The sequence below is a fragment of the Staurois parvus genome, unplaced genomic scaffold, assembly GCF_062004578.1.
Source record: "Staurois parvus isolate SC_StPar_1 unplaced genomic scaffold, SC_StPar_1.0 ptg000549l, whole genome shotgun sequence".
Taxonomy (NCBI): Eukaryota; Metazoa; Chordata; class Amphibia; order Anura; family Ranidae; genus Staurois; species Staurois parvus.
This window is the reverse complement of record NW_028318345.1, coordinates 8,250,974-8,263,744: the sequence shown is the minus strand read 5'-3', so window position 1 is coordinate 8,263,744 and position 12,771 is coordinate 8,250,974. Positions and strand designations below refer to the sequence as shown.

The 12,771-nt window shown below is 40.4% G+C and overlaps 1 protein-coding gene across 2 annotated transcripts in view; it reads right to left on the bottom strand.

The window, feature by feature from the left end:
- Positions 1-12,771, bottom strand: part of PCSK5 (proprotein convertase subtilisin/kexin type 5) — a 670,507-nt gene that overhangs the window by 185,421 nt on the left and 472,315 nt on the right. For both annotated transcript variants that reach the window (XM_089691090.1, XM_089691088.1), the window contains exons 18-19: positions 11,176-11,279; positions 1,334-1,463 (exon numbers count right to left, since the gene is read on the bottom strand). In XM_089691090.1, the coding sequence (XP_089547216.1) occupies positions 1,334-1,463; positions 11,176-11,279 (234 nt within the window). The remainder of the gene's footprint in view (positions 1-1,333; positions 1,464-11,175; positions 11,280-12,771) is intronic.

Below are 12,771 nucleotides of genomic sequence, written 5' to 3'. Positions count from 1 at the left end.
ACTTTGATCAGCTGTGGTTTTGATTAGCTCAGCATGAAAAGAGCTTTCCTGGAGCATTTCAGTACCTGGTATGGATGGCAAGAAACGGTCAAAAGATCTCCAGGATTTCCGGGAAAGTTATGGACAGGCACAAGTCAGGAGATGGATACAAAGAAAATTTCTAAGGCTTTATGAAGGCCGACAAGCACAGTCAAGCCCATTATTAAAAAGTGGAAAGTATATGGTACAACACAGACCCTCCCTGGATCAGGACGTTGCTACAAACTGGATGAAAGAGTCAGGAGGAAACTGGTCAGAGAGGCTACCAAGAGGCTTAGAGCAACCCTGAAGCAGTTGCAGGAATTTATGACAAAGAATGGTTATTGTGTGCATGGGACAACAATATCACAAATTCTCCACAAATGTGGCTTGTATGGGAAGGTTGCAAGAAAAAAAGTCACTCTTGAAGAAAGGTCATATGCAGTGAATTATTTGGTCTCAACACTAAATGATATGTCTGGCAAAAATCCAATACAGCTCACCATCCAAATAACACCATTCCTACAGTAAAACATGGAGGTGGTAATATCCTGTTACAGGGGTGTTTCTCTGCAGCAAGGACTGGAGCACTTGTCAGGATAGAAGAAAAAATGGATGGGGCAAAATACTGTCACGTTCTTGATGAAAATCTGCTGCCCTCTGCCAGAAAGTTGTCAGTGAGAAGAAGGTTTACCTTTCAACATGACAAGGACCTAAAGCACACAGCAAAAATGATCACACAGTGGTTGAAGGAAAAAGGGGTGACTGGCCTTGCATGGCCTAGTCAGAGCCCAGACTTAAATCCTATTGAAAATCTGTGGAATGACCTGAAGACTGCAGTCCACAGTCAGCATCAAAATGAACTGAACTTGAGCAGTTCTGCAAAGAAGAGTGGGCAAATACTGCAAAGTCTAGATGTGCAGTTAGTATATATCCCAACAGACTACAAGCTGTAATGAAAGCAAACGGTGGCTTAACAAAATACAAAAACAAGGGGTTGATCTTTTTTCCAACTCAGTGATTCTGTTCTTGATTTGTAAGATCTTTTTCGGACATGTTGGTGTTATAGCTTTCACTTGGATGCTATAAGTTACACTGGGTAAAACAAAAACTGTGTCTGACTTAATTTCAGGCTTCAAAGCAATAAAACCTGACTATTTTAATTGGGGGGGGGGGTTATTTTCTATACCCACTGTAAATAAACCTGCCATTAGCTAATAACAGACAAGTCTCTCTCACTCAGAATTTTCAAAATAGTAAAAGATACCTATAACAGAGTAACTGCTTATTATTATTATATAACATAATAACTCACCGTTTACAAGTTTTAAAACCATTTGCCTTGGATGGAGCAAAATAATATTCAGAACTACAAGTTGTAACACAGCGTCCATCTTCAAGTGCCATTTCTTTTGCACAGTTTATACAGTTGTCTATTCCAGGTCCTAGATGAAATAGGTAAATAAAGGTGAAATGGTGAATTTTGGTAATGGATAAGTATAAATAGCTAACATTATTTTAACATACAGTAAAATAAATATTTGTGAAAGTTTAAAATTTACTTAGCTCTGTTGTGTGCTAGATTCAGCAATCTGCAGGCACAGCATAGCCAGCCAAGATGGCATATAAGTCTGAACTGAATGCTCTCAAGATCACATTTGCTTATACCTGCACTCGCAGTGCTGGTTAAGGTCTCCCCATATATAAAGGTAGGCATAATTTTCATATTGTTTAGTACAATCCTTTCTCTTTGTTCTGCAGGTATCTAATAAAGTTGGCATGGTGGTACACTGGGTTTCAGCATTTGACATATGGATTTTACAGCCATAAACTAGCTGAAAGAAGTGGACAGGAGACTTACTGCCTGCAACAGAATGGTGACATCACCCATATTGCACTTCTCAGCCCAGACACAATCACTTGGCTGCTTTTTATGATAAAACATACAGATTTCCTTTTTGATTATACTGCCGCTTAATACTGTGGCATTTCAGGAATGGTGAAGAGCTAAGGTTCAGGCCAAACCCAGTTCGGCCTGATCCCAAAATGAAGATGTCACATGATAGCACTCCACAAACCCAACCAGCTGTAGATGGAGAATTGGTGACATTATTGACTCAATATGGCCACCTAGCTTTACCTGGACAATGTCACTGACCAAATATGGGAACAGCAGATTGGCATAGCAATGCATGGTGCTGATCCTAAGCAGGTGGCATGCAGGGTCGCCTCCAGGGTTCAAGAAAGGACAGAAGTGCATTTCTGTCCAGACGTACTCTGCCTCCCATGATCAGCTATGCTGCTGGAGACATACAGTACAGCTCTGATCAGAAGAGGGAACTCTGTGATGGGGGGCGCTGTGATGAGGGGACTCTAATGCATTGAAAGGATTCTGTGACAGAGGGAGGGGGTTTCTGTAATGTGGGCACTGTGAAGTAATGAGGGAACTTTGTGAGGGGAGATTCTGATGTAATGAGGGGACTCTGTGATGGGGGGATTCTAATATGATGAGGGGAAACTGATGGGAGAGATTTCTAACAAGATGGGGGCTCTGATGTGATGGGTGGATTCTGGCATGAAGGGGGCATTCAGATGTGAATGAGGGACTCTGACATGAAGGGGAGATTCAGATGTGAAGGGGATCCTCTGATGTGATGGAGAGACCTGTGATGTGATGGGGGGACTTCTGATGCATAAGGGGGCTTCTGATGTTAAGTTAAAGTTTACCTAGGAAGGTCTGTGCATTGCCCCAGGTTCTGGTTTCCCACTGATGGAAAGTAACATTTACAGTTTTTACTGGAGACTGGAATGCATCGATGCCTCAATATTTTGCAAACTTTTCATTACCAAAAGATTTTTTTGAAAAATAAAAAGCATACAGCTATGGCACAGGAGCTCTGGGTGTAGTCTTATTGCATTAAATCAGAATACATATACGCTTATAAAGGCAAATTAAATGTCATGAGCAGAAATGTGTAATAATGGAACACAATATCCTGAGACATAAGGGGTGAGGTGCCATCATTAGAACAGTGTCATAAGCACTCCATTAAACTCAAGAACTAGTTCAGAGATATATGGTTAAAGAAAATGTAAACCCAATATTTCATATTCCTGATATGTGCCTGCTGTATAATGTACTTGTATGAAAAGGTATCCTGTTATCTTTGTACAGCTTCCTTTGTGTAAAATCCCTGGTGAGCCTGCCAGTCCCTTTGCTTTCCTATTAAAACTGAGCACACGAGGCAGGAGAACACACCATGGTCAGTGCTCTAGCTGTGCTGGGAATTCAGTGTGCTCTCACCAATGATCAGACTTGTCCTGATCCCCCTTTTCAGCCTTTCACTGAGAAGATCAGTGTATTGCTGTTTCTCCTCTCCTCCTCTAGCACTAATGCAACTGAGAACAGAGGGAATACGATCACTTAAAAAAAGGACAAAAAAGGTATTCATGTTTTTTTTTCCTAGCTATACACAAATGTTCACCTTTCCTATATATTGTAAATGGAATGGGCTGTTGTACAGGGTGAGGGTTTACAATCACTTTAATTTAGAATGACAAAAGGGTGAGGATAAAGGCTCTACATACCTAGCTTTGAGTAGCGTGAACTGTAGGCATGAGGCTGGAGAGAGTGGAGCAATCAAAATGGGGAGAGAAGACCAGAAGAGAAGAGAAGAAAAAGAATGCTAAGGAGGAATGACAAGAAAATGATAAAGGGGATTGAAAAGGGGAGGGGGGAAGGGAGAAGGGAAGGTCCTCAGAGGTTACCATTTTATCTAAGAAAGGATTATAAATAGAAAAGGGTAAGGATTTGTTCAAGGTGGAAAGGAAAGTTGGGGTTTCAACGATGGAGCAGGTGCTGGGTCTGCTGTGAGTTGTGGGAGTGATTAAGCCATGACTGTCAAATCAAGAGAAATTGAATGAGAATCTTTCATTAATAAATGTGCCCTGTATATGGCTTTTGGCTTCAAGGAAACTGAGGGACAGATATTTCCATGCATGGGTGAAAGTTTTTTTTGAAGCTGTGAATGTGTGGTATAGATATACACAATGTAGGGACAAGTCATCCAGTGCCCAGGGAGAAGATGGCAACTCCCCCAGGTGAAGGGATGGGACTAAAAGCCGCACATGCAGCATGTAATGTATGTAATGTTTGGCCATGTGGTAAAAAGTACCAATAGTTATGGTACATTGCAAGGAACTAAACAGTTTAAAATCAGTGCCACAAATATGAGGGAGGAAGGGGGGGGGGTGTCTGAAAGATCTAATTCAGATCAGTGGCTATTATTGCTGCCCCTCTGAAAAGCTATCTGCAGTGGTGTTCGACACATGGTTAGGAGGTGATATGTAACCTCATGGCCCCTGTTTAAATCCTGAAAATGCCAACCCACTGCAGTGCAGTTGTGTGCATTGCAGCACTGCATGCCTCTTTTATTTTAATGGGTCGTGTTCAGCAGTGGTATCGCCCCCCAAATGCAGCATGCAGTTTAATTTTTGTTGTGGCATGTGTACAGCCCTGAGCAGCTGCATCTCCTCAACTGCCTTGGTACCACCTCCCTTTCCCCTCAAAAGCTGCAAAGGCAGCCATATAGGGGTATACACTACTTCTTCATCACATTTGATGGGTAGTACTGACTGATGAACGCGACCCATTCAAGTGAACATGGCCATGCTGCAGCCACCCTAGAAGCTTATGCAATGCACATGGTTGCAGCTTATGACTTCAGTGGCTAAAATGTCCATTTAAAAGCAATCCACTATGGATTGCTATTCAGAAAAGTAAATGAGCCCTAAAAGAGGAAGGGGCTCTTGGGGGTTGTGAGGAGGAGACAGGAGATCTAGAACTGAGTTGCCCCCCCTCCGTGTCGTCACAGTGTGCACCTCTGGCTCAGCACAGTGCCAGTTGGGAATGAAGCACATGACAAGGGAAACAGAAAAAAAGGCAGTCTGTCCTCACTCCCAAGCAGTGTCGTGCTGAGACTAAGATGTGTTCTCCCTCTGAGCTTCAGCTCTTTTCTGCCCACAGCATGCTGCTGATGGAGGGAGCAAAGAACAGAATCCACTTTCCGCAGCTATCAGCTTCTGTTATTTCTGACAGGCGTGATGCTGCAGTCACTGCCTTCAGGGAGGATTGGGAGAAGCACCTGAAACTCCCAGTGTGCCCTCTCAATACTGTGCCTGGGGCAGGTGCCCCTTCTGCAGAACCACGGTCCTGAGTTTCTGCATACTTTTAAAGGGTGCTGTGACTGAAAATGTTTTCAGATCTTTAACCCCTTGTTAGGACAGACAGTGTAAAAAAATCTAGTTTATATCTGATATTGAGATCTGCCAGAACAGTACGGACTGGGTTAATTATTGTAAACAATAACTCCCAAGCCTCTCCCTGCAAATTGGAATCCCCTCTGCATCCCCTCAGGAAGTGATGTTGGATGTAGAACGGAAGTTGCCGAGCGGCCATCTTGGATGAGGTCCAGAGTGAGCTAATGCTGATTTTTAAAGGAGAAAATGCTGATATGTTATAATCGCATGTAAGCACTTTTTTATTGACTAAATGGTTGATTTTAATGCTGTAATACACTATGGATGCCTTTTTGTTCTGACCCATTATATGCTGCTACAATGTGAACTATTTTGGGCTCAGAGCAACCATTGTTATCCTATGCTGGAGGCAGCCCGACTGCCATGTGTTATGTGGAGTAAGAGTGGCCAGGAGGAGCAGTTACTATCTCTTACAGGTGCACTGGCTCAGTTTGGTAAGCTGCATGGTCTGAGAGGTGGTGGAGCGTGGATTCACTGTTCACTGGTGGTGCATTTAAGAGAGCACATGAGAGTACAACATTGATGAATTAAGGATATTACACCATATTGTAATCTTTTCGGTGGGTTCGTCATTTGGGAAGAATGGAAGGAAAGTCTACTTAGTGGAAGAATCCAGGAGGTGGAATGTGCTATAAGCAGTTTTCAAGTAGTTAGAGGGTAAGAGTAAGGATAATAGACATCTAGACGTGGACACATGGTAGAGTGTTGAGCACATTTGACACAAATGTTTGTTAGTGCGATTTATAGTCACAAGTGTGTGCGTATTGAGGATAATACACTATGTGTGTTTTATCTTTTTTTGAGGGGAATGAGTGGAGAATGGAGTATAAAACACGCACATGAAGATATTGAACGAAGATGAAGGAATAAGACATCACTTTAGGGTTATTTGATATAGAGACGCTGTAAGAGAGTTTTTTTTTTTTAATCCCCTCTGCAAGGCATTAAAAAACATCAGTTTTGGAGTTTTCAGAAAAGAGCAAATACAATGTAAGCAGCAATTTTAAATTTTTGCTTTTAGAGTTATGCTACATAAATAGCAACAAGTAACCAAAGGGTGCCATTTTGGCTGAAAAAGTGGAAATACACTTAAAAATATACAGTATCTAAAGCCAAAGTTTCCTTTTGTAGAGGCTTTCCTTCTCTCTTGTCGAAAGAAAGTGAGAGGAGATCTCCCCAAAGAAAGGAAATCTTACTTGTTGTTACTGGAATAAATGTTCCCTTTCATAGATTTCTAATTGTGTTCCAGTGAGAGCTCAGCATTTTGAATTTATACTTTCAGTCTCGGTGACAATGGTCATCACAACTAACAGAGACTGGAAGGAACAGAGGCAGATACAGACAGCAATACAATTCTGCCAGAAGTTCTAACCCTGCCCTACTTTATCCAAAAGGAAAATAATGACTTTGGATACACTTTAGTCAAACCCTAACCTTTAACCCAATCATCTTCTTAATTGTAACTCCCACACCGAGACCAAGGGGCCTAGAAATGTTTTCAAACAAGATTCACACAACTTTTAACTAAGTAGCCTAAATCACCTCTGTTCCTGGTCATATTATGTGAAAACAGGTTACATTGACAGCAGTGGGTAAAGCAACAGAGTTGCCTTTCAGGTTGATATCTACTGTTCAAGGGTTTGTACAAAGATAATATTATGAGAAATTAAGACAATATTAAAGAAAACATACAAATTTCTTTCATGAATACATAACTGGATTTAATGTTGGTATTTCAATATTTTCTTGAAATACCATTTTGTACTAAAACACAGCACTTAGCAGACATTATCAAAGAATGAGGAACCAAAAAAATGCCAGTGTTCGTAGCAAAGGTGCTTTATGGATTTTTTTTTTAAATTAGCCAGTCACCCAAAGGATCATTTTCCTGTAAAAGACTAGAATATAACCTTCTCGTTCCAGTAGCCTGAGTCTTCAAACACCAAATGCTTTGCTTCTTCTGGACCACTGCAAGTTTTTACCCCTTATGGGTGTTATTAGCTGAACCCTTTCTGGCTCACTGGGATTCCTCCTGCTGACTTATATATCCTGTAATGACGTCAAGCGAGTGAGAGGAAATATAGCATGCAGCAAGTGTGCAATACCTGCTGTGGATGGGAAGGAGAAAGCAACGGCATTTAAAGACCTGGGCTTCCGTAAGGCTAGGTTTACGTAGATGCTATTCTTTAACAGGCTGGGGTTATTTTAAAAGTGATCCTGTAATTACAAGATCATATTAAATCTATAAATGTATATAATATGCAAACGATTCCTGAGTTATTTGTGGTAATAAACCAAATGTGTTACCATTAATACGGATATTTTATTGGCTATAAGCACTAAACTGTGGATGTTCCTATATTGACTGAATCATAATACCTTTCCTGCTGAAAAAGAACTCTAAGCAAATTAATATTTTGGAATATTGCAAATACACTTAATTGAAATATAATTTTTAATTACTTTCCCACAATCTCCTGTTCGCAAGTTAATAAAGCTGGTCATACAGTGGCAAAAATATTATTTGATCCCCCAAAGATTTTGTAAGTTTGCCCACATACAAAGAAATGAAGGGTCTATAATTTGTATCATAGGTGTATTTTAAATGATAGAGACAGAATATCAGCCAAAAATCCAGAAAAAAACACATGATACAAATGTAGTAAATTAACTCTACTTGCCGTGTTTGGGGGAAGAAAAATGCTGACTATCACCCTAAAAAACACCATCCCTACAGTTAAGCATGGAGGTGGAAACATTATGCTTTGGGGCTGTTTCTCTGCTAAAGGTACAGGCTGGCTTTGCTGCATTGAGGGGCCAATGGACAGGGCCATGTATTGTAAAATCTAAGAGCTAGAGACCTCATGCTCATTGTGTCTGTTGATTGGAGAGCAGGGGTGTGTCAGACCCTTGCAGAGAGATCACTTCATCCACAGTAAAGATCCCTCTCTGCAACATGCTGGTTTGTCCTCTATGAGGATAAATCTTTTCTGAACGTTTTTTTCTCTGTTCAATTTTTGGAGTTAAAGTTTGGAACTCTACTAGTGTCCGGATCATAGCCAATTTTTGGAATCATCCAGCGGGTGCTTTTAGTCTACCATTTGACCCTTTGACGTTATTAAGTGTCCAGGTCCGTAGCATGCATTTGGATTCTGTAATTTGACCCAACCTTAACCGGGGGGTCGAGTTTATCTAGTAAGAAGCAAATTTCTCGGGTGTTGGTGATGGTGGATTCCCTTCATCTTCTTGACCAGATTTGAAGTATTCATGACAACGTTGATGTCCCAATAAAGGGGCTTATTCTATCCCATATTTCCATTGCATGTGTGGACTTTGCATGTGCGGACTTTTTATTTATTTTATGCATTAATTTTTTTTGGTTATATGTAGCACCGCACTTTTTAAATTTTATTATTTGATATATTGTCGCCTGCAATATTAAGTTGGCTGCTTATGTTCTATTGATTGTCTTACTGTTAGGGAGTCACATATATATTATAGCACATAATTTTTAAGTTATACAATTGTAAAATCTTGGATGAGAACCTTCTTCCCTCAGTCAGAACACTGAAGATGGGTTGTGGATGGGTCTTCCAGCATGACAATGACCCAAAACATACTGCCAAGACAACAAAGAAGTGGCTCAAGAAGAAGCACATTAAGGTCTTGGAGTGGCCTAGCCAGTCTCCAAACCTTAATCCTATAGAAAATGTATGGAGAGAGCTGAAACTTCGAGTTGCCAAGCGACAGCCAAGAAACCTTAAGGATTTAGAGAAGATCTGTAAAGAAGAGTGGACCAAAATCGCTCCTGTGATGTGTGCAAACCTGGTAACCAACTACAAGAAATGTCTTACCTCTGTGCTTACCAACAGGGGTTTCTTCACCAAGTACTAAGTCATGTTTTGCTTGGGGTTCAAATACTTATTTTACTCACTGAACTGCAACTCAATTTATAACATTTGTATCATGTGTTTTTTTTCTGGATTTTTGGTTGATATTCTGTCTCTATCATTTAAAATACACCTATGATAAAAATTATAGGCCCTTCATTTCTTTGTAAGTGGGCAAACTACAAAATCTGCAGGGGATCAAATAATTATTTTTTGCCAATTTAAGACCAGCTTTATTAACTTGTGAACAGGAGATTGTGGGAAAGTAATTAAAAATTAGATTTCAATTAAGTGTATTTACAAAAGTCGACTGAAAATTCAAAGAAGCCATTTAAAATGAAGATGTAAAATTGTCTGATGAGCAGTTGCAGCAGCCGTTTAAATACATTAGCTAGCAGGGGAGATTCCTCTATCCATGCTGTTTAGCATGGATAGGGGAGATAATTTATTTTACTTTGAGCTGAATGAGAGAAATCTAAATGTGTATAGCTAGCCTAAGAGTAGGAGGTTCTGCACTGTCAGGCACTCAGGGCTCTTGTATATTGCAGAATACTATCAATCTAACAGAAGGCTAGAGGGACACTATACTGGAACTCTCCCATTGCTCAATGCAAACCAGTTCACATAGATGTATTTCTGTTGTTTACTGGACTGCTTTATTTTTAAGAAAAATTGAACACCCGTTATTGTCGTTTACACTTGCTTCGACTGCAACACATATTAAAGGGCCTACCGCTTCAACATGCTTTGATGACGTCTTTTTGATGCTTCTGTGATGCATGGTTGATGCTTCGGAGGTGCTTCAATGATGCTTTGGTGGTGCTTTTTTGAAGCTTTAATGAAGGATCTCCGACGGGGAGGAGGACTGTTTTGTTTACTAACAGTCCTCCTCCCTGTCAGCTCAGGCATAGCCATCTACAGCAGTGTGATTACGGTGAATCACAGACATCCCGCCCCCTAGTAAAACACTCCCAGCACACAGTTAACCCTTTGATCGCCCCTCATGTTAACCCCTTCATGCCCAGTGCCATTAGTACAGTGTCAGTGCTTTTTTTTAGCACTGATCACTGTATTGGTGTCATTGGGGATGTCAATGACACCAAGTCAGTTCCTCCCAGTGTCAGAATGTCCGCCGCAGTCCTGCTATAAGTCGCTGATCACCGCCATTACTAGTAAAAATGAAAAAAAAAATTTCCAGTATATATACCGCCATTTCTAAACGTTATAACGTTCAAGCAAACTAATTAAATTACACGTATTGGGATTTTTGTAGCAAAGACATGTAGCAGAATACATTTTGGTGTATATTTATGACAAAATTTGATTTTTGAAATTTTCTTACTGGACACATTTAATAGCAAAAATTAAAAAATATTGTTTTTTTCTCAAAATTGTCGGTCTTTTTTTTTATAGCGCAAAAAAATAAAAAACACGATCAAATACCACCGAAAGACAGCTCAATTCATGGGAAAAAAGGACAGAAATTTAATTTGGGTACAGCATTGCATGATCGTGCAATTGTCAGTTAAAGTAACACAGCGCCGTAAATGCAAAAAATGGCCTGGTCAGGAAGGGGGGGTAATCCTCAAGAGGGCAAGTGGTTAAAAAAGCGTGTCCAATGGCATTTTTTGAAGCAAGTGTAACCGGACTCTGTGGAAGAAGACAAAACAGTGTTTTCCTTCCACAAAACCTTTTTAAATAAGAGCAGGATCCCTGTCTTGATTTTTTGTAGGGCATGTTACAGTAACAACAAAAACAGGTTCTCACAAAGACTCATTGCATATTAAATTTACCCAACAGTCTTTAGTAGGTAGTGTTTCAAATAAAAAATAAAAATTTGAATTTTGTGTTCAGGCAAAAGCAGAGCCAAGTAACCCCTATGAGAATATCAGCTAGGTGGCAGGGCATTGCCATTTTGCCCAGAGATTCCCTATAGAATGTTAAATACCTGTGCATGTGGCACATGATCTGTGACAGGGCTCACATTCCTTCTTGATGGCACTGTAATATTTCCCATCCTCACAAGCGACAGCACATTTGGATCCCTGCAAACTAATAAAATATATCTAGATCAACTACTCAGAAACATGAATAGATTAAACATGCTTTATACATTCAAAGATATAGCCTTTTTCCAAAAGTTTACTAGTTTCTTCCACCTTTCACCCATTTCTTGTTTTTTTTTTTTTCTACATTTGTATTGTTCTCCTTTTTGAAAATTGGAAACTTTATTGATTTAGAAAATGTAACTAGTGTACCTTATATGAGTAATTTTTAGCTCAATGTATTAAAATCAGACACAGAAAAGCATATTCAGGAGGTCAGCAACAACAGCCTTATATTTCTCTCAATAATACAGTTTTTTTTGGCTGGATTCACACAATGTAACTAACAAGCATCACAGAAAAAAATGTGTTTATGTGCAATACAACACTTTTTTACTGCATTTCCATTTGGAAAACACACATGCATAAAAACAGAGGTGTGGATGCAGCCCTAATAAAATAATTGTGTGATTTTGGAATACTGTAAAACAGACAAACTTGTATATATGCATCACAGGTATGTGAGCCCGCTCCTCACCCCACAGCCCACCCAAGAACCCCACCCCAACTCTCCACAGCACCCAAGCCTCCCCCCTGACAGAATAGGGACCCCTTCAACAACCACCGCCCGCCAAACACCCCCCCCCCCATCAAAGGAAAGATGGCAACCTCCCCTACATTCTCCGCAGAGTTCTACCCATGACAGTGAGAAGCCTACCAGGACCAGTCCCAGAGACATCTGTGCGTCCTCTGTATATCCTATAGAATGCTAGGGGCTCAAAGCTAGGTAATTGTCCAAGATGGTTCCTTGCATGTGATTGGGTATTCTCTGCAAAATGAATTTTCACCACATTCACTAAGCTAAGGAAACATTCCCTTGCAAACTATCAAAAGACACTCCATATGCAAGCAGTAGCACATACCAGGGATAAACAGGCAGGTAACACATTTAAGGGCCATAATATTTGGGAGGACACTGGTGGCCTGAATTACCTGCTAGCCTCTTATACTTCCCCAAAGACTAAATGTTTCCCTGTCATAGTTTGTGTCTCTGCCCCCACCTGAAACACCATAATGATGGTGTGCAAATTAATTCTTTCCCTATCCTGTTTTTTATGCATTATAAAGTACCTGTTTGGGAGGTTCAAGTTATCATTATGCTTTTTAATAGCTGTACCGTTTAGATGAAATTGGGAAAAACCTAGCAGTTTAGTAGGGATATCTCCAAGACATATAAGAAGCCAGAATGTGATTCAACTTCTCAGCAGGCACATGCACAGACATGCTAAATCAGCCCAACCACTGTAACTGTAAGATAAAGGTGCCAGATGGATATCAGGGATGGATGGATGGGAGCAGTAACACTGAGGCAGCTCTTCTTAGAGTGGAAGCAAGGCTCTAATGCAGTAACAAGAAAAAGAGAGGTTAAAAAGACTCATCGTGTGGTAATTAGATCCAGGTGGGACGTCCAGCAGCAAACTATGCCTATAGGATCAGGA